This window comes from Eurytemora carolleeae, unplaced genomic scaffold (genome assembly GCF_000591075.1).
Source record: "Eurytemora carolleeae unplaced genomic scaffold, Eaff_2.0 scaffold272, whole genome shotgun sequence".
NCBI lineage: Eukaryota > Metazoa > Arthropoda > Copepoda > Calanoida > Temoridae > Eurytemora > Eurytemora carolleeae.
In genome coordinates, this window is record NW_019396689.1 from 232,669 (window position 1) to 254,950 (window position 22,282).

Consider the following 22,282-nt stretch of genomic DNA (forward strand, 5'->3'; position numbering starts at 1 on the left):
TAAAAGCAGGAAACCCCCCCCCCCCCGGCCCCCTCCTATTTTGGTCCTGACCCTAGGTGCATGCATTAGTGAATTTGAAATTTATCAAATAATATTTTTTTTATTTTAGAATTTTAAACTAATTATAATTTTACAAAAACATTTGATGCTTAAAAAGCTTTTATTTTGATATGCTTAAATAATTTCCCCAACAAAAGAAAATTTGTTAATGCTAATTAATAATCTTCATGCCAAAGCTTAAAGGAACAGTAAACGTAATTTCAAGTTACTTTTTTATACAGGCATTTCCGATTCACTATGATACCCTTGATAATTTTGTCTGATAAAAATCTTTTCTATTTGAAATTTTACCATTTTTAATTGTGGTTTTTCTGAATTAGACACAATGGAGTAAATGGTGAAAGCAAAACACAAGAAGAAGAGCGACAATATTTTTACATTATAAATTGCTGTGAACCGGACATGTCCCATCAAATTCCAACTATAGCCCATATCCTTACCTGTAAATAAACAATCTGTTTATTTAAATTCTATTTGAATTCCCCCCCCCTTCCCCCCGCCCAACCAATTTTGGCATTCATTGAAATTAACAATTTCTTTTGACGCATTGTTCAGTGGAAGCCCAATGACGTAGATATTGGCCTGGAAAGCCCTGAATTTATTGATTGAAGTATTCTGCTTAGAGACCAGGCTAATGTTTATATAGATACATTGGTTACTTAGGCATACATAGAGTTAAGGTGTACTATGGTCTTCTTCAACACTTGTTAATTTATCAGGAGTTATAGAAGTAGGAGAAGTGGAGTAGGAGAAGTGGAGTATGATAAGTGGAGTAGGAGAAGTGGAATAGGATGAATAAGCGTAGGAGTAGAAAAAGAAGGATTAGGAAGAGTAGAAGTAGGTGCAGGATGAATAAGAGTAGGAGTAGAAATAGGAGTAAAATAAATAAAATTAGGAGTAGGAGTAGGAGAAATAACAGTAGGAGGAATGAGAGTAGGATGAATAAGTGTTGGATGAATAAAAGTAGGATGAATAAGAGTAGGATGAATAAGAGTAGGATGAATAAGATTAGGATGATTAAGAGTAGGATGAATAAGAGTAGGATGAATAAATGTAGGATGAATAAGAGTAGGATGAATAAGAGTAGGATGAATAAGTGTAGGATGAATAAGAGTAGGATTAGGAAGTATATATGGAGAAGTTGGACTTTTAATAGTAAGAATAATTGGAGAGTTGTTACAGTATAGCCGAACAGTAAATAGCAAGAAAATAGCAAATTTTGCTAAAACTTATTGTATTTTTGTATTTTTGAGTTTTTGAGTTTGACAAATGAATCGATGGAAGAATTTTGCAGTTTATGGAAGCATGCAACAATAATTCCTACTTTTGTAGAAAAATATTATAAAACATTTGTTTTAGGTTTTAGGTTTTAATGCTCATGCCTTTATTTAGAGATTGAATTGAAAGGAACAGAGTTGATTGATGATAAAATACGGGCTGTATTAAATTAGTTAGTAAGTAAAAAATCATCTTCTTCTTAGAAACTTCTTTAACCCTAGCTATATGCGAACTATGATTTTAGTTTCTACAAGCTAAGCATTTTGGAAATATTAATATATCTATTCTACTTCATGCATGTACAGTGTACACTGCACTAATTTAGTACAATCGTCGTCGTATATATCAAAACAATGAAGACGACTTTCTATTTCAATTTTTGATTTCTTTTGATTTTGATTTAAAATCTTTTTAAGCAGCATGGATTCACATAAACATGGAAGCAAAGAGAAGTTGACAATTAATTCAGATTCTCTTTGTTTACTTGTAAAATTGCAAACAAAAAAGCTTCTGAGGAATCAAATATAATTGCAGTGATATAAACACCGATTAATGTACATTGTACAGTGGGATTATCATAACACCTGTACTCTGCACTTATTCAGTACACTGTACAGTGAATTTATAACAACTGTACACTACACCAATGCAGTACAGCGTAAACAATAGACATAACTCATGTACAGTGTACACTACACCAATGCAGTACAGTGTGAACATAAGACCTGTACAAGCCGTAGCCTAGATATTCACCGTACGGGCTCACCCGGGCCCAGCTCTCACTGTAAAGCGGCCAAACAATCAAAATTTAAAAACAAATGAAAAATGTATTATCTGCAGTACGGTACGAGCAGAACGCGTAACATATACAAATAATGATTTAGTGAAACCTTGTTTGAATTAATTTTAATATTCTTATTAGAGTTTACATTTATCTTATAAATTGATAAAAAAATCAATAATAACGAATCGCCTCAAATTCTGATCTTCTGAACCGGATTGTGTAAAATCATCGATATTTTAAATGTTAAATATATATGAACAACAGAGCCATTATTATGACATATCAACTAGGTGTTCGACATCAGGTTTCATATATATAAAGATTTGAAAGTTTTAGCTTGAGTCCCCTAAAAATAATTTGACAGACCTTCCCGCCAAATCCACGAGATTAATAACCGCCTTCTTCTCCATTTCTTTACCGGCATCGTTCAGCTGTTTCTGCACAAATCTAGGCAAAATTTATACCCATAGATTAATTAGCAATACAGATAGAACACTAGATGTCGTCTTTTCAAGATTCAGGAGTTTTTCATTCACAATAACCCTGAGGCAGAGGCCCAAAAGAGTTACGCGCATGCTCTCTCTCTGTCTTGTAATTCAACGCTGCCTGCGCGGAACTCCTTCGGGCTTCTGCCTCAGGATTATTGTGAACGAAAAACCATTAAATCTTGAAAAGACTACATCTATTGTTCTATCTGTATTGTTAATCAATCTATGTTTACGCCTTTCTCTTATTAAAAACTACAATAAAATCCGTCTTTGTACAGGGTTACACACAAAAAATGAGACTTCAGGGACGACTGTATGGAATTTATACGAAATTAATTCGTTCTTTGTACGTTCACACATTACACAAGTTATTAAAAACTAAATATTCAAGGCGAATGATTTTATTCAACCTAGAGATCGTAAAATTTAAAAAGTCGTTTTTCTCCTCTGTGGGTAACCCTGTAACTGATTCCAATTTTCTGTGGGCCCTGAAATTCTTTATATCTGGGTCTTGATATTGTCTGGGCCCTGGAACTCAATATTCCTGAATCTTGAAATTGTCTGGCATCTAAAACTCGATATATCTGATTCCAGATATTTCTGGGCCCTGGAACTCGTTATACCTGAATCTTGAAATTGTCTGGGCCCTGGAACTCGATAAACCTGATTCCAGTTATTGTCTTGGCCCTAGAACTAGATATACATGATTCTTGATATTGTAAGCACCCTGGAACTGTACATACCTGATTCCTGATATTCTAAGGACCCTGACTCACAATATGTATGAATCTTGATATTTTAAGTGCTCTGAAACTCCTAAATACCTGATTCTGGTTATTGTATGGGCTCTGGAACTCTTTATACCTTATTCCTGATATTGTATGGGCCCTGGAACTTGTTGCGTTCATGTTAGTAGAGGCAACAGTTCTAGAAAAAAGTAAATATATTAAAAAGCATTGATCAGTCTTGGTACGGACGATATCATTTCTTTAAAACTTTTGGGAAATTCTGTTAATTTACAAGAACCTAGGTAACAACATGCACACACCCCATTGTAGAGATGGACATCGTTTTTTTAGAACGAACAAAAACTTTGAGATAGAACAAAATGTTTGTTAGAAAAAAACGAACGATTGGACAAACGAAATGGATCGTTCAGATAAGTGAAAAAATTATCAAAAAAACAAGCGATATAGTTCGAACTGTCTTGATCGTTCATGAACAATTTTGTTCCATTTTTAAATGAACGAACGAATTTTACAAAAAATATTGAAAAAAATCTATAATTTTTTTATGGAACTAGCGGTTTTTTTCAAACACACTTTTTAAAACGAACGATTTTATTGAACGAACGATTTTTTATGAACAAACATTTTAATTTAAAGAACAATTTTTCTGAACAAACGATTTTATTGAACAAATGATTTTACTGAACGATTATTCAGTGAAAAAACGAACGAAATTAATTATTTTTTGAACGATAGAAAAAAACTAACGAAATGGGCCGTTCATTAATGATGAACAAACTAAATGAAAAAAGCCGAACTCGCTCATCTCTACATACAATTATAAGTAAACTGTAAAAAGGAAAAGGAATGTTAATAACCCCATTTTATGCCTTTATTGGATTTAGCCTTTCACAAGTTTGCCTGGTATTGCAGAATCGATCCGTTCAACTTTACAACTCATAGTTTTGCTAACTGTTTTCTGTTCAATAATACTTCAAGTTTACAGCTCATAGTTTGCGAACTGTTTTCTGTTTAATACTTCAAGTTTACAGCTCATAGTTTGCGAACTGTTTTCTGTTTAATACTTCAAGTTTGCAGGTATGGTTTTCAATTGTATTTCTGAGGTTCAAACCCTAACTTCAAAACTATTTCTTATTAAGAAATGTAGATTAGTCTGCAAGTAGGATAAGTTCAGCGTGTTTTTATTTATTTACATGTTTAATATTGGAGGTATCTCCGCTTAATCTATGTATATTAATTAGTAATCTCTGTTTGTCTGTTTTATTGTATGTCCGATCATAACGGAATTGTTCTGAGTGTAATTTCCTTGAGTAGGTTGACTTTTAAATGGAAACCTTAGATTCCAGGCAAAGCTGCGTTCCTAAGTTATACGTCTTATAATAGAGCAGTAGGGAAATTAAAATAGATGGTCATAATTTTAAACAACAGTAATAACGGTACTTTTCTTCCCGATTATAAGAAAATTAAGTGGTTTACATTCACCAGTAAAAATGTACATTAAATAACCTATACTTCCTTGTAGAGAGATAAATTATGCCACAAGCAGAGCTGAAAACTTTAGAATGGTGGATAACGAGATCAACGCTTGATCTCCTCTTTTTCTTAATCTCCTGATTAAATAATGCTCCTTTTCCTCTTGTTATTAATCTCCAGATTTATTAACCGATCGGGATTAAGGATATCCCATTCTTTAGTTTTCAGCTCTGGCTAAACTTCACTTTAAAATCAGAAATATTTCTAAGGAAGTTCAGTTTTGGTCTTCAGAAGTACGGTTTTAAAATTTAATATTTCCAACCTGTTGACAGTACCCTCCTCTATTCTAGCACTTATGTCCTCATAGCTGCTCACAAACACCTCTTTCAAACCGTCAGCTGAAACAAAATGGCGGAGATTAATATGGCCCTAAAAAGTTATGTCTATTTTCCAAAGTCGGTCTATTTTTGAGAATTTGGAACTTAAACTTATTTTTCTTTAAAGTTAAGAATGTTAGTGGGAGAAACATTTAATCTACAGCGATAACCAGAAAACAATGAAATTGAAAGACGACATTATAGCAATACTTAGGTGTATTTTATGTTGTTACATAGCAAATAGTTTTACTAGACTCAAATTAAATCACTAATTTAGTAAAAAATGGGTCTGTTTACACTCCACAACTGCAGTGTCTCATGCTCATTGAAATTTTAAAAACTATTAACTTGATTCTTAAAGTCGTCTTTCTTTATCAGAATTTTTTTTCCAAATAATCTAAAGTTTAAAACCAAACTAACCGTAGAATCCTCGTTTTGGATTTTCTCTGATCTTGAGAGTTGTTGGTTTGGATCCTGGTTTAGTTGGAACTAGGAGATCTCGAGCCTGCTCATTATAGATCTCTAGCATACTAAACTTCACCTAGAAACATAAATTCAGAGGTAAGAACTTTTAAATGATAATCTCGCATTGGTAAACTTCTTTAATAACCATGGTCTATAATCTATCAACAAATCGGTTATCATCCAATCCGAGCAATTAAGATGGTTGAAATAGAATCAGCCGGTCAACTGTTGCAACTTTATATATATAAAGTTGTAATTCCTGTTTGTCTTTCTGTCTGTTTGTTTGTCCTATCATAACCCAAAAAGCCCTGGACCGATTTGCCTCAAATTTTAATAGGACATTCGGAAGACCAACGGAAATGCTTTTAGCTTGGTTTTGAGATTATAAGTTAAGTTTGTCAGCTTTAATAACGGTAATTTAGTTTCCTTGTAAAATCGTTCAAGTGCGGGTAAAGGGCGGGAGTAACTTTTAGTAACCTTGGCAGCGCTGGATTCCCAGGCTAGTGCTAAATAAACTTATAAATTAAAAGTCTCAAACTTCTGAATTCAAGTTGACATATGGCGTGCGTGCACGATAAAAAGCCGAGTATATAAATGTATTTTACGAACAAATTCTGGTATTTTTAAAGCATCTTGTTCATCCAACTCTGTTGCAGTGAGTTCCAAGTATATTCTAATTCCTACCTCAAATGTTATTCCGGAATCTTTCTTTTCGGCAATTTCATTGAACAATTTTTCAGCAAACATTGGCACAATCCCTGAATATTTAAGTTTTTATCAAAAAATTAGAAGTTGTTCAACATTTTTTGCATACTTTATACCCCAGGTAGTAGATGAACCTAATTTAGAGTTGATAGGCTAGACAAAATATGAAGAAAGATAAAGTGGTTTTCTGAAGAAATCAAAATAATTCATTAATTGATAATTAAACGAAAAACGTCTGAAACGATTAACTAACGATTAACCATATTTTAAATTTAAACTTACAAAGTTAGAATTATCAAATGTTTTAAATCACATGTTTAAACTACGTGGCTTCTGAAACTCCCCTTTTCTTTCTAGCTGCCGCGAGAAGTTCTCTAAGGAAAGACGACTTTCATAGCCGCCACAGTAGTCCCCCCAGAAGGAACGGCGGAGGTACGGCGGAGCAGATCCTTCTATCCCTGGAAGACCTGTGAGGGTTCCGATGAACAGGTACAGATGGCGGAAGAACCTGGGGAACTAACTTGAACCTGACCTTCTTGGGTAATCTGGTGGCGGAGGAAGGCGGAGGAACTGAAGAAAAGGATTTTGGGTTCAGTCTGGGTCTTCCTCGAGTCGGAGGAACCGCAGGAGTCACCGGAGTATCACTGAAAACAGGCTTCAGACGATCTACTGAAACTACGTCCTGTTTTGAACCGATCTGGAGGCGGAAGTATTTGTCCTGTCTGTCTAATACCAAGTAAGGACCTCGATAACGTGGAGCCAAGGATGAAATAACTGCATCTTCACGAACAAACACATACTTAGCTGAGACAAGAGCTGTAGGTAGTTTAGCAGATGGAACAGGACGAACATGATGGGGCGGAGAAATGGCGAATCCTTCAATAGCTCTGTCAACTTTCCTGAGGAAGGCACCAGGGAGGAGTTCAGGGACGTCAACAAGTTCACCAGGTAGGGTCAGAGGAGAACCATACACAGCCTCGGAAACTGAGAGGCCAGTATCGAGTTGCTCTCAAACCCAAGAGAACTAGAGGTAGGTGAGAGAACCAATCGGAACCTGCTAACCTGGCTCGTAGAGAGGACTTGAGACTCCTGTGAAACCTTTCAACCATACCATTACTTTGAGGATGAAAAGAGGTCGTAGTAGAGGTTGAAATTCCTAAGGTAGAACAAACTCCAGTCCAGATTGAAGATGTGAATTGAGAACCTCTATCAGACGTGATAACTGCAGGAACTCCGAACCTTGAAATCCAGGTTGAGATTAGAGCATGAGCACAAGATTCAGCTGTGATGGAGGACAAAGGAACGGCCTCCGGCCATCTCGTAGTTCTGTCGATCATGGTGAAAAGATATGTAAAACCATGGCTTGATGGGAGAGGACCAACAAGATCCACATGAACGTGAGAAAATCTCCGGGTTGGTACTGGAATAGGAGAAATTGTAGAACGAACATGAGTTGAGATCTTGGATTTTTGGCATGAAATACACGATTTGGCCCACAAACCAACATCTCTGGACATCCCTGGCCAAACAAATCTTGATGAGATCAATCTCTTCGAAGCTCTGACACCAGGATGAGAAATACTGTGCAGCTGTATGAATAACTTGTGACGAAGCTGAAGAGGGACTAAGGGATGAAGTGAACCGGTTGAAATATCACACAAAATATTATTATTTCCAATGGAATGAGAAATCACTGTAAGAGATGGATTAACTTTCATTTCTTGCACGGATGAACACATAGTTTGAAACTTGGCTAAACTTGAACCATCCAAGTGGTATAACGAATTATCTCCGCCTGGAGCTGGGACCAAGGCGGATGTAGAGAGGGAACAAGGAGACACCTCCGACACCTCCGACACCTCCGACACCTCCGACACCTCCGACACCTCTGACACCTCCGACACCACCGAACCAGGAACAGGAAGGGCGTGAGTGTGGATAGACTTGGAGAAGGACTGGGATGGTTTGGGGTTAGGTTTCGGGTCGGAGCAAGGTTTAATTGGACCTGGAGAAATTGAAGATGAACCAGGTTTGGAGAAGGACTGGGATGGTTTGGAGTTAGGTTTTGGGTCAGAGCAAGGTTTAATTGGACCTGGAGAAATTGAAGATGAACCAGGGGTAAATCTTGGAGATGAGACAGGGGAAAGGCGGAGTATTTCTTCTCAGCATCAGAAAGTTTCTTAGAGAAGAAAGCCAGCGGAGCCCAAGATTTGTCACGTAGCTGCTGTTGAAGAACAGCTCCAATGTGAGTATCTGAGGCATCTACAGACAGAGATATTGCTGCTTTGGGTTGAGGGTGAACTAGTTCCGGAACAGCTGAGAGGAGTAGTTTGGCTCTGTTGAAAGCGGAGTTCATGAGTGGAGACCAAGAAATAGTTTTTCCAGGTCCTTTCAGAGCATCGGTGAGAGGAGCAAGCACCTGAGCTGCAGAACGGAGAAATTTCCTGTAAAAATTAACCATTCCAAGAAACCTCTGGAGGCTGGGCTTGTCTGAAGGTTGTGGAAAGGCGGAGATGGCGGCGGAGTGTTTCACCAAGGGAGAACATCCAGAGGAAGTGAGGCAGTGTCCCAGGAACTCGATTTCCGTCACAGCAAACTGACACTTAGGGAGACCAATAGTAAGACCATGTTCTCGACAGAGGAGTAAAACGTCCCGGAGGTGCTGAACATGAGAAGATAGATCTTTACTAAATACTAGAATATCGTCAACATAGACAAAACAGAAAGGAAGATCTCCAAGGATTTGATCCATCAAGCGTTGAAATGTGTTTCCAGCGTTACGTAATCCAAAAGGCATCCTCAGGAACTCGAACATCCTGAAGGGGGTGATGATGGCAGTCTTCTGGATGTCCATATTTTCGACAGGTACCTGATAATATCCCTTCTGAAGATCTAATTTGGAGAAAACAGTTGAACCACTAACTCGTGAGGAAAAATCGGCAATGTTGGGAAGTGGATAACGGTCAGGAACAGTGGCAGTGTTAAGACGGCGGTAATCGCCACAAGGTCTCCAACCTCCATCCTTCTTCTTGACCATGTGCAGTGAAGAGGCCCAAGGAGAAGTAGAACGGCAGACAATTCCAGACTTTTCCATGGCGGAGAATTCTGCTTTGGCTGCAGCAAGTTTAGCAGGATCCAGTCTGCGAGCTTTAGCAAAAATCGGCGGGCCAGGGTTGGTGAGAATGTGATGACGAACCTTATGACGTTGCGGAGAAGCAGTGAAACCATCGGATTGAAGTACATCAGGAAATTCTTCAAGGAGCTCTGACACGCACTTAGGAGTGGAGAGGAAAGCTGCTTGCATCGGCGCGGTTGAATCAACGGGAGAAGAGGATTAATCAATCTTAGAACCATTAGAATAGCTGTTGGAGAATACCTTTTTGCTCCTCAAGTTTACGCTCAAATCATGATGTTGAAGGAAATCTGCTCCAAGGATTGGAACAGAAACTGGAGCTAGTTGGAAAGTCCAGGAACAATTCCATGTTCCAAACCGTAAAGGAATAATTCTGGAACCAGAACAGGTTAAAGTTGACCCATCAGCTGTGAGTAACTAAACACCAGAAGTTGAAGATTAGCTTGTAGATGGAAAAACCAAGATTGAGGCCCCCGTGTCGACTAGAAAGCGACGGTTGGAGAGATCATCATGGAGATAGATGAGAGCAGAACTCGTTGAACCGGCAGGCAAGGAAGAAACATCCTCCTGCTAGGTTTTCGCTTACTGTGATAGCCTGTGGAGAAAACAGGGAGGCAGGTTCACTTTTCAGCCGAAAATAACACTAGCGAAAAAAAAACAGAAACACTAACTCAAAACACTGAGTTTTTATGTTATTTGAGTTTATATATGGAAAAATACAACGCGGTGGGTTGTTTTACTTGGACTTATAAATGTATTCAATACGTCGGGGTCACCAATTTGGCGGTGGGCAAATAAGACAAAGTATTTGAAACGATTAACTATATTTTAAATTTAAACTTACAAAGTTAGAATTATCAAATGTTTTAAATCACATGTTTAAACTACGTGGCTTCTGAAACTCCCCTTTTCTTTCTAGCTGCCGCGAGAAGTTCTCTAAGGAAAGACGACTTTCATAGCCGCCACATTAGAAATATTTTTAAAATTTTAGCAATATCTTTTTATGAAATAGTAATTACAAAATAGCCAATGATATAAAGAACTTTGTTTGTGAAATAAAACTATGTCTTATTCTTAACGAAATCGTTCATATTCCGGTTATTATGAATGCACAAAAAGGCAGACCACATTTTGAAACGTCAAAACTAGGGCTATTTTCTGATAATTGTTTTATAAAAAAAATATGACTAAAATTCAATTGACCAAATGAATGCCAGAAACTATTTCAATTACAGAGTATACAGTTTGTTTTACCTTTATTGACTCCGTAGCCGAATACTGACCAACTTTTCCCGCTGCCCGTCTGCCCGTAGGCAAATAGAGAAGAATTGAACCCTGCCCAGGCATTCTTCAGTATTCCTCCACCAAGGTCATGAAATACCTGAAATTTATCTTTATCGGTTTGGTTCGTTTTTGTTTACATTTAACTTTTAAAACTTTATTCTGTAAAAGTTTTCTATAACTTAAATTAACGATAACAAACATAAAAAAAAATTTTCAAATTTGTTAAACTTCTCAGATTGTTGTGGAACCATATAAAACCATATAAAACCGTATAAAACCATATAAAACCGTATACAACCATATTAAACCATATAAAACCATATAAACCATATAAAACCATATACAACCATATAAAACCATATAAAACCATATAAAACCATATAAAACCATATAAAACCATATAAAACCATATAAAACCATATAAAACCATATAAAACCATATAAAACCATATAAAACCATATAAAACCATATAAAACCATATAAAACCATATAAAACCATATAAAACCATATAAAACCATATAAAACCATATAAAACCATATAAAACCATATAAAACCATATAAAACCATATAAAACCATATAAAACCATATAAAACCATATAAAACCATATAAAACCATATAAAACCATATAAAACCATATAAAACCATATAAAACCATATAAAACCATATAAAACCATATAAAACCATATAAAACCATATAAAACCATATAAAACCATATAAAACCATATAAAACCATATAAAACCANTACATATTGTACCAGCTCGGATCATGCAAGTTTTAATACAATTAATAATTTTTTTCAATTTCATTAACTTAAACAATTTCTTTAATCATTTTAATGTTGGCATTTTTGGCGTGTACTTGGTATTGATCTTTAATCTAAGTTTTAAACTTGTTTTGGTTTCTTAAATATAAAGAATTCAATTAGATTAAAAATTAATCATTCATATGTTACAATTAATAAAGTTTGACCCTTTTTCGAATCATTAAAACTGTAGTTAATATTTCATAATATTTTTCTATTTTGTTATTAAATAATTTTTTCATTTAATTTTTCTAACAGTTCACGGAAAATATGAAAATTCTGTCTTTGTGTTCAAAATCATCGAAATTTCAGGAATGAAAATTCTCAAAATGAACACTCGGATAAAAAAAATAATATGAGATAGTGGAGAAATCACTTACCGCAGGATTAGTAATCATTGTCGTTTTATCCTTCATGTCGACAATCAGTGTCGCACTTCGTCCTGTCTCCCTCTTGTTAAAGGGTCGAACCCTCACCGCAACCTTTAGATTTTCTTCCTCTGCCATCCTAGAATAGTTGCAGAGTTAAAGGGAATCCTAGAATTGTTGCAGAGTTAAAGGGAATCCTAGAATAATTGCAGAGATAAAGGGAATCCTAGAATAGTTGCAGAATTAAAGGATATCCTAGAAGAGTTGCAGAGTTAAAGGGAATTCTAGAATAGTTGCAGAGTTAAAGGGAATGAGAGTTAAAGGGAATTTTGCAGATTTAAAGGGAATCTTGTAGAGTTAAAGGGAATGTCGACCTAATTTTAAGTGAACCTTTAGCGTGCTTAGCTGAAAGAATTTCTTGCCTAATTTACAACGGGGCCTTTTAAACATTTACCTGAGCTAAAACTATTAAATCATTCTTTTTCGTTTTTTGTTAAAAAAAAATAAAAATGGACGAATCTCAAATATACTGTCTATAAAATGGGGCTTACGATACAATTAATAACATTGAGGAACATCTTTTTAAGAAAGAAAAACTTCGATATCTTACTTATTATTGTTATTCTAGTTTCCACGTAAATGCAATATAATTCGCAAAACAAAGATTGTTATTTGTATTCAAAATCGTCGATGAGATTAAAATAAAAATAATTATGTCTATAATAATAATCCCAATAAACATGGGAGTTGAGAGACGACTTGAAAGTCGTCTTTGAATTCTGATATTTAAGGCATGGCAAAGAAAGTAAAAAAAACCGGTATCTTAAAAATTGACGAAGATAATGGATATTAGGACAAATTTGATTTATTAAATAAATTGAAATTTGTAAAAATTTTGCAATATCTCCATCAATTTTGAAGATACAAAAATGCTAGACCACATTTTAAAAATCTCAAGACCAGGCGTTTTCGGTTTTAGATGTTAAAGCTGAAATACTGCAAATGTGTTTATGAAAAAATGCCGCATTGATCGAAGACGATATAAAGGTCGTCACTTAATTTCCTATGTTTATTGGGACCCCCCCATGTATTGTGTATTAATAATGAAGATCTTACTTGGATAACTGTTTATCGAAGGTAAGTTATACACTGAACTGCTATTATTAAATTATTCTGAAAATATCAATATTTAACCTTCATACTCTATATATTCCCTTTCACAACCATGCTTTAATATTAATATATAAAGGACCCTAACATTGAACCTTGAGGTACACCACGGTTAAAAACGAGTCAAAACTTTTTTTTACTCAAACTAAATCTATGAAAAAAGGGTTAAATCAAATTGATGAATTAGAAATATGCTTTTACATATTTTTACATTGCACTGTAGTTAGCCCTTTAGTCTCTCTACCCTCCCAAGGGCACCGAGGTCCGTCTAACTGGGAAACGTCTCATGGTCAAGTTTACGCGGAGGTTGCAATTTACATTTTCTTCAATTATGGGTCTGGATGTTGCAACAATTAGTAATGAACAATGGTGATTTCATAATTTTTGAAAAAAAAACTAAATCTAAATTTTGTTAATTCATAATTCCCCATTTTTTTATGATTTTAACTGAAAGAAGATGCATTGCCTGGTAAAAACTTTTGTTTACTTTCCATGAATTAAAACCTTTTTCAAACCAAACTTTACAGAGGTTTTTAACCACAATAGAAACTCAAACTAATATTATTTAGAAAATCTAAAACAATTAAAGAATCAATGGTGAAATTTGTTTTTAGCAAACTAAAACTTTTTACCAGACTCCGTATAACAAACTAAATCTTTGTTTTGACCCACTTTCACTTGTCAGATTTTGATGAAATTTAGCTTTTTGGAAAGCCTATGACATAAGGAAACGGATTGCACAAGTTTTGCGAAAAAAAATTGCAATTTTTTGCAAACAACCTGTTAAAGGAAATTTGCACATTATTAGTTTTTGTTGATTAAAAATCAGGTTATTTAAAATTTTGCAAAAATTTTTGCATATGTGAAATGGCATGGTCAAGGGCTTTTCAAAAATGTATATTTTTTAATTTTTTGGACAAATTTTTTTTGTAAACATTTTTACTATATAACTGGATTTTGCGATAAAATATTTGATTTTGGCAAATTTGCAAATTTTTTTGCAGATTGGAAAAGTAGAGCAGAAGAGCTTTCCAATGATGTATCATTTGTCATATTTGGACATTAAACATGAGATTTAGAGGGGAGGGGGGGTCAAATTGACCCCCCCCCGCATATCCTGGTTTTCAAGTACCCTAGCAGGGATAGGGTTAATTGTTGCTGAAAAGTTAAAACACAAAATTATCAGAAAAAATAAATAATTAATCAAAAAAAAAATTTGAAATTATATAATTTTCACGCTGAAGACTTTTTTGGATATAAGTTAAAAAAAAGTATAAATGGTTAATTAAATTAATGAATTTAAATTTCTCAAAGTTCAAAGCAATTTCTTTAACCCATAAATTAAAGAGCTCCGTTAGGATTCATTATGTTACCTATATATATATATCTTTTACATTTGAAGATATCTTTTCTCTCTAAAAACGAATTCGTCAATCTAAACTTCTCAAAACGAAATTTTGAATTAAGCAACTGGTAAAACCAAATAGATTCTAGTACAATAGATGACAACGTAGAATTTTTACAGTTGTATTCTTACGTCACAAGTGTCAACTCAGTTTTTGTGTCCGAAAAAATTATTAATTATTGCGATAATTTTATAATAAAGTGCTTATCTTACAGTAAAATAAGTGCAATTTAATGTGTTCTTTTTTTGTGTTCATGCTCTCTGTTGCCACCTATTGTACTTGATAATCTATTTGGTGTATGTTATTATGTAAATTATTTAGATATCCTTGTTTTAAATGAATGTTTGTATATGTTTATGTAAATTATATAAATATCTTTGTTTCAAATGAATGTGTGTATGTGTTTATGTAAAATATGTGAAAATTTATTATTATTATAGAAGTTATATAAAAACCTTATTGTCGATATATTGCAGCTGCTCAAATCATGCAAATAAATCAAAATAATAAGAATTAAAAGTAGAATAACGTCAATTAAAGTTATGATATCTGTCATTTTCTCAATCAAAAATAAGGTTTACGGTTCGTTGCCTTATTAACAAAATGGTACTCTTGATTACAACGCTGTTTTTGCTTGAAAAATGAAACAAAAATATGTTTTAAAGGATAACTGTTTGTTGATAAATTCCTTACATATTGAGATAATGCCTAACTTTAAAACTTTAAGAAACAAATTGACTTTTAGAAATGAGTTAAATCTTTTTTCAAATAGTCTTAAATTTATATTTTCGGAATTGTAATTTATTATTTTATTCATATAAATGGTATTTTATATTGAAGCAAAATAGTTATTTAGTTTTTTTTAAAATGATTTTTACTTTCATTACTAGTATGTCATAAATTACAAATTCGTATTTTAGACTAAATGAAACAACAAAGACGACACTTATTTCACTTTTTATTAGTTGGATCAGTTTATACTATTTAACCTTAGATAAACCACAGCAAATGTACATTGATAATTCAGTATTTAGAAAATCGAATACTTTAGGTTAAACGATTTTTACTGAATTTGTCCAACTTTTCTTCCACTGAGAACTAATTTGATTTTTGTAGAAGAAATTTATAGACAGGTAATAATAGAACCAATGAGAGCTGGTGGTCCCAGGTAGCCATGGTTAACAAGGTTGAATCACAAAAATTAGGAACGAAAAAGTTTCAAAATAATATTTATTATGTTGACCCGGGAGAGGGAGAGAAGCCAACCTTCCCCGCACAGCTTCCCAACCTTTTTGCGGAAGTGCGCGTCCCCACAGGGCTTCCGAACCTTTCCCAAACGTTCTTCCGGGAATGATCTTCTGTTTTTAGTCGTAAATTTCTACTTAAAACAGTCCTATAATTGGTTTAATCAAGCACAGTAGTCAAGCTATAGTATCCTTAACATTTTAAAGATATTTTTCTTTCTTTTTTACAATCAAAGTTTGGGCTGGAAAAACGAAAACGTTGAAGATTTTGTTTGATAACGCTTTTCTAAAATCTTTCTCGATCCCCTTTGTATAAATTTACGCCTGTGAATGGCTAGGTTTTCTTTAGTCTAGGCTCTGAATGGTCTAAGCAAAAAAAATTTATGTAAAGATAGTTATTTCAGATGTGTACGCATTTTTTGTGCTGCCATGTGACTCAGGGTTGTAAAGTAAACACAAGTCGGATGTTACAGCCAGATATGGGATCCATCTTTCACATGAAAATCAATAAAATATTCTGGTCATAGAACTATTATGTGAAATATCAAAATTTTCAAAATAAAATGCTTTTATCATCTCGTTTACTAGATGCATCTATTCTTTTTTACAAATACCGCCTGGAGAGAACTGGTTTCAATATGTACACAGAGAATACGCAACTGCAATAAACTTTCCTTGCCTTATTACCTTGGGTCTAAGAATCTGTTATGTCATAACCAAATTGTGTTTGCAGACGAAAAGCTTAGTAATTTATTACGCTGAACTAATCATTCACGCAAAAATAGTTATTCACGCTGAACCGGTTATTCATGCTGAACCAGTTATTCACGCTGAACCAGCTATTAAAAGCTGTGCAAAAAATGTTTTCCCTCAATTGCTAAGAGTGTTTTAACAGCATGGATTAATAAAACTTTCAAAACAATTTCATAAAACCACTCTGGCGTGGTTTCAGCTCTAAAAAGTGTTAACACACATGTCTATTTATTTGTCATAAATAACTAAACAAAACAAAACAAATATTAAGTATCTACAGAAGCAATTACTCAAAATATTGAATACTTATAGAAAGAAAAAACTATGAAATATTGCTTAACAAAACATTTATGAGTGAAAATTGTTGAAAAAGTGATAAAAAATCACGGTTACAAATATGAAAAAATTACTTAAAGTTTACGAGTACCAACAATTATGATCAATCATCAAGGTACAAAGGTTTAAATTGGGAAGAATTAGTTTTCCATAATTAATCACAAAATATTACTGGAAGATAGTATAACTAGGAATATCTCAAGTACTGGCTATCAGAACAATTAGTAGACTAGTAGACTAGTAGACTAGTAGACTAGTAGACTAGTAGAGTAGTAGACTAGTAGACTAGTAGAGCAATAGACTAGTAGACTAGCAGAGCAATATACTATTAGACTAGCAGAGCAATAGACTCATCGACTAGCAGAGCAATAGAGTAGTAGACTAGCAGAGCAATAAACTAGTAGACTAGCAGAGCAATTGACTAGTAGACAAGCAGAGCAATAGACTAGTAAACTAGCAGAGCAATAGACTAGTAGGCTAGCAGAGCAATAGACTAGTAGACTAGCAGAGCAATAGACTAGTAGGCTAGTAGACTAGAAGAGCAATAGACTAGTAGACTAGCAGAGTACTAGACTAGTAGACTAGCAGAGCAATAGACTAGTAGGCTAGTAGAATAGTAGCCTAGTAGGCTAGCAGAGAAATAGGCTAGTAGGCTAGTAGAATAGTAGCTAAAAGAATAGTAGACTAGTAAACCTTGAGCCAATCAACTATAGTTTCGTAATGGTTTTCCATCCACTGTATGTTTACCCTGAAATAAGATAATATTATAACGTTTTTACATTTTTATAAGTACGTTCATATTTACTTTATATTTTATATATTCAATATAAGCAATAAAAAGAATTTTTACAATTTCGCCTTTAAAATAATTTTATTGTTATTACTGCTGCTAATTTGATGAAAATGATGTGAAATATATTTCTCAGTTAAACTCACAAGAGCAATAAAACGAAAAGGTAAAGCTTACTTAGGTGTACACAACCGACCTCCCTATTAATTAATTAATAGAGTGGTCGGTTGTGTAAATCACGATATGTTTACGTATCTAACACTGTACACTTGTATAGAGTCTAAATTTACAAAACTGCGTTTTCCGTTTCACCCCAACAACCCTGCCTTGCCGGTAGGGATGGGCTATAGCCAGATTCGTTTTACAGACATTTTTTATGTTTTTAGACTTTTAAAAGGTTTCAACATTTTAAAACTTTATTCTGTAGAAGTTTGCTTTTATTAAACATGCCAATTTGTTGCCCTAGAAGAAAATATAAGGCAAAAACGTTAGCTTTTGGTCAATTTTTGCCTTATATTTCACCTAGGATAACAAATGTGCATGTTAGATAATAGCAAACTTCTATAGAATACAATTTTAAATCGTTGGACTATTGCTCATCGATCTCGCTGCTTCACTCCTTTCAAGATTTTAATAGAGCAAGCTGACCTTGTTCCTTCAATCATCTGGTTTGCGGTCATCTGAGCAGTTCCTAGATTCTCCTCATTCTCCAATATAAACTGTTCCAGTTCCTTCAGGTCCGATTCAGTATTGAAATCATTTGCCACAGCCTTAACAGTGAACAATATAAAAATAAAAAAAACAATTTGAAAACAATTTATTAGAAATAAGTATAGATGGATTTCTTGCCATATCAAATCAAGGAGAAAATTGTTAAAAACGACTCATGCCACCATACAAATTAAGAAAGTTGCAAGATTTAACTTGGATCGTAAAATAATCAATTTAATTCCAAACCAATCATTTAGGTATTACAAACATCAGTCATCGATTATTTTCAATAATATAATTGATTTTGTTTTTTAAAATAATGTTTCGCTGGCGCTGGATTTTCGAACATTCCTGGAAAATGTGAAAATGTCGACCTCATTATTAAAAATCCTCGAAACAGGAATAAATGTTTTTAAAAGTAACTATCAGATCATAAAAAATAAAACGCTACGTTCTTCAGTATGAGTCGTTTTTAACATTTTTCTTCTTATAGACGCAACAGGTAGAAGTAAGATTAGTAGCGATCAAAAGCGATTATTTCTTTTTCGCTAACACTCCCTTTAACATAAAATATACTTTAATTTTACGTCTTTATGGCGGACACCAACATTTAAAAGGGACTGGAAGTGTAATTTTAAGAGACACTTCATACATTTTTATAACAATTCATAACGGTACTCGGCCCCTTGAGTCCTTTTTATCTAATCTGCAGTTTGAAAATAATCAGTTTTTATGATTATAAACATGCATATTTAACTCATACTTGATCAGACAAACATATTAAGAGAACCGATGTAAATCTGACATTGTCATCTTTGTATAGAGGGTCACCTTAAACTACGATAACAGTTCCTTTAATGATTAAAATGCAAACAATTAATTAAAATATAGAATAATGTTGGTTTCTAACCTCGATCATCCTGCTGGTGAATGAGATGACTCCGGTATCGTAGAGATCATGAATAGTATTCCAGTTATTCCTAATCCAGTGCCAGGCGATATATCGTCCAATAGTATTCTGTGCAACTGATGTTATTACTCGGTACCCATCTTGTCTCTTTATTCCTAGATTAATATTCTGGAAAATAAAGCTCTTCGCTCATATATATTTATATATTTTAACATATATATTATTACTGGTAACTAACAATTTGGTATCTAACAATTTGGTAACTAACAATTTGGTAACTAACATTTTGGTAACTAACAATTTGGTAACTGGACAATTTGGTAGCCAACAATTTGGTAACCAACAATTTGGTAACCTGACAATTTGGTAACCTGACAATTTGGTAACTTGGCAATTTGGTAACCTGACAATTTGGATACGGAAAATGTTGTCTCCTAAGTAATGGACAGTGAAAATCGGTAAATATTGTCGCTAACCCCTACACTTGCCTCTATAATCAGGACTTTATTTATTGATTTCACTCTGTTATTAAGGAGACGACATTTTCCGTACATTGGAGCGCATCCAGAGTAAGAAATATTAATAAACAAGCTTGTTTCAACCAAAGTCAAAGAAAATTTATAACACACAAAGAAATATCGTATAAACTTATTAAAAATTTTAGCACAAAAAATATTTTTTGCATGTTAAAAGCGAAAAACTATTATTTATTACAGATGTGAGCCCTCATCTATCTTTTAAATATAAGGCCAACTTACAAAGAACGGCTTGGGCAAATTTTCTACTCAAAATTCTGAAGGAAAATCGAACACAGTGATCCAAATGATGGAAGCTGTCACAAAAAAATCGATTATAATTTTGCCAATTACTTCTAAAAAACAAAGCTAATAACAAGCTCGTTTATAGCTCTAAAAAAATACATCAAGGGCTTCAAAAAGTATTATTGATTTATTTAGGCAAATCACGGGCCAAGGTAATGCAACATTTCAAAGTTGACCCGGTCTTGATAATTGATGCAACTTTTCATCAAGAACATAAAAGAGATATAAAAAATGAAGAGTAAAAAGTCCCAAAAAAAAAGAATAAAATGAAAAGAAAAGAGTAAAAAGATCCAAAAAAAAGAAAAAGAAAAAGAAGAAAAAAAAGAAACCTCTGTTTGTCCTTAACAATTAGTTTCTCAATAATGTACTGTCACAAAGGAAAACGGTGAACAGGGTTGGACTAGGAAATGATAGGAAGAAGTAAAAACGGGGAGGGAAGGGGGGGGGGGTTGAAATGAAAACAGATCTGAACAAACGGTAGAAGTAGATGGAAACTCTGAGAGGGAGCAGATGAAAAGATACATCTTTACTCAGTTTGTCTGGGAAAAAATAGAAATGAACAACTAAACATAATAGAAATATTATACTTTGGAGTTTTGTCAATAATAGGAGAAGTTGAAAAGCCTATCCGTCTATATTTAACCTAATAAAAATTCTTCAAGTAAAATAAACTATTCACCTGAATTATCGTCTAAAGCCATTTCTAAATATCTTTCTAAAATCCAATCTTCCTTGACACAACCCAGCGCACTAAAACAAGAAGAACGAAACATTTCTCATTTTAAGGAAAATTTAAAATACATAAATATACCTTTATTTCATTATTTTTAAAATTATTATCATTATCATTATTACTATTATTATTATTAAATTTTCCTGACCATGTTGGATACATTAGACATTGTGTTAATTTCATTTACTTATTTTTCCCTCCGTTATTTTTATATCCCCAGTCCTAGGTCTAGATTTCATTGGAATAATGGTTGACCTGATTATTGTAATTATAATTATTAATATTACTATTATTAAGACTACTATCATAGTATTATTATCATTATTATTATTTTTGTTATCCTCAATTATTTATAATATTTCTTAATGATAAATATAAAAATCCTACCTAATCATTGTATTCTTCTCATTAGCATTGTTTGAATTGACGAATCTTTGAAACAAGAAATCCCATTCTGTTTCAGAACCTTTCTCAATAGCAGTGCACATCACTGTCTGCCTATCGTTTATACAGTGATAACCAGAAAACTCTGGAATAGGAAGTCGAATTTTAGACTCAATTTATGACTTTAAATATTCCAGAGAACATGAGGCACAATAATTGTGGAGTGTAAACAGACCCATTTCATGTAATAAGTGATTTAATAACACACTAGTTAAGGTATTTGCTTTGTAACAACATCAAATGCACTTTAGTTTTGCTTTAATGTCGTCTTCATAGTCCACAGTTTTCTGGTTATCACTGTACGATACACTCATTTGATAATATATAGTATTTTTATACTTTATTGTCGACAGACGGATTTCAATTGAGAAGTAATTAAAAAATATTCTCTGTAAATAAACGATTTTTGAATTACAGACGCAACACGCGATTGGATTCAAATTGAGGAAAAGAAACGGATCTAACCTTGGTTAGTCAAGAGTGGTACGAAAAATGTATAAAGCATGAACTCAAAAAATAAATTAAAGAGAAAGCTTTGATAAAAAGGTTCAAACTCCATTTTTACACTGTTTCCAAGATCTAAAAATGTGTCAATTAAGCAATTGAAGTCTATTTACTGGAATGAAAAAACTGCCTTTTTGCCAGTTTTGTTTAATCTTTTCATTTTAGTTATATGCTGAAAACCCAATGTAAATCATGATATATAGGCCACAAGAAGGATGTTTACAATTTGATAAAAATCTTATTAGATGATGTTAAATTTTGTACAAGTGCGAAGAATGAAGAATGTAGAATGTTACCTGGAGAAAGATGGGACTGGGTTCCCTGCATCTGGAGTTTCTGAAAGCATCCATGCTTTAAATATATCCAGGCTTCTCTGAGTACAATCCTCCTGTCCTATTTGGCACATCCATTCAACAACATAAGCTCTATAAATCAGGCAGTTTATTTCTTCCTTTCAAATCTAAAAAGGCTTGGGGGGGGGGGGGG

At 33.6% G+C, this 22,282-nt stretch overlaps 2 protein-coding genes across 2 annotated transcripts in view; both read right to left on the minus strand.

Annotated features, from left to right (window-relative positions):
- Positions 1–13,149, minus strand: part of LOC111707408 (kinesin-like protein KIF28P) — a 37,039-nt gene extending 23,890 nt beyond the window's left edge. The window contains exons 1-8 of the mRNA XM_023480512.1: positions 13,091–13,149; positions 11,983–12,113; positions 10,767–10,904; positions 6,359–6,432; positions 5,630–5,750; positions 5,155–5,230; positions 3,475–3,537; positions 2,489–2,569 (exon numbers count right to left, since the gene is read on the minus strand). Coding sequence (XP_023336280.1) covers positions 2,489–2,569; positions 3,475–3,537; positions 5,155–5,230; positions 5,630–5,750; positions 6,359–6,432; positions 10,767–10,904; positions 11,983–12,112 — 683 coding nt within the window. The 5' untranslated portion in view covers position 12,113; positions 13,091–13,149. The remainder of the gene's footprint in view (positions 1–2,488; positions 2,570–3,474; positions 3,538–5,154; positions 5,231–5,629; positions 5,751–6,358; positions 6,433–10,766; positions 10,905–11,982; positions 12,114–13,090) is intronic.
- A 3,609-nt stretch (positions 13,150–16,758) lies between these two features.
- LOC111707409 (aminopeptidase Ey) overlaps positions 16,759–22,282 on the minus strand; it is a 24,900-nt gene continuing 19,376 nt past the window's right edge. The window contains exons 21-26 of the mRNA XM_023480513.1: positions 22,093–22,221; positions 21,236–21,346; positions 20,795–20,865; positions 19,295–19,449; positions 18,322–18,443; positions 16,759–17,631 (exon numbers count right to left, since the gene is read on the minus strand). Of these exons, the coding sequence (XP_023336281.1) occupies positions 17,568–17,631; positions 18,322–18,443; positions 19,295–19,449; positions 20,795–20,865; positions 21,236–21,346; positions 22,093–22,221 (652 nt within the window). The 3' untranslated portion in view covers positions 16,759–17,567. The remainder of the gene's footprint in view (positions 17,632–18,321; positions 18,444–19,294; positions 19,450–20,794; positions 20,866–21,235; positions 21,347–22,092; positions 22,222–22,282) is intronic.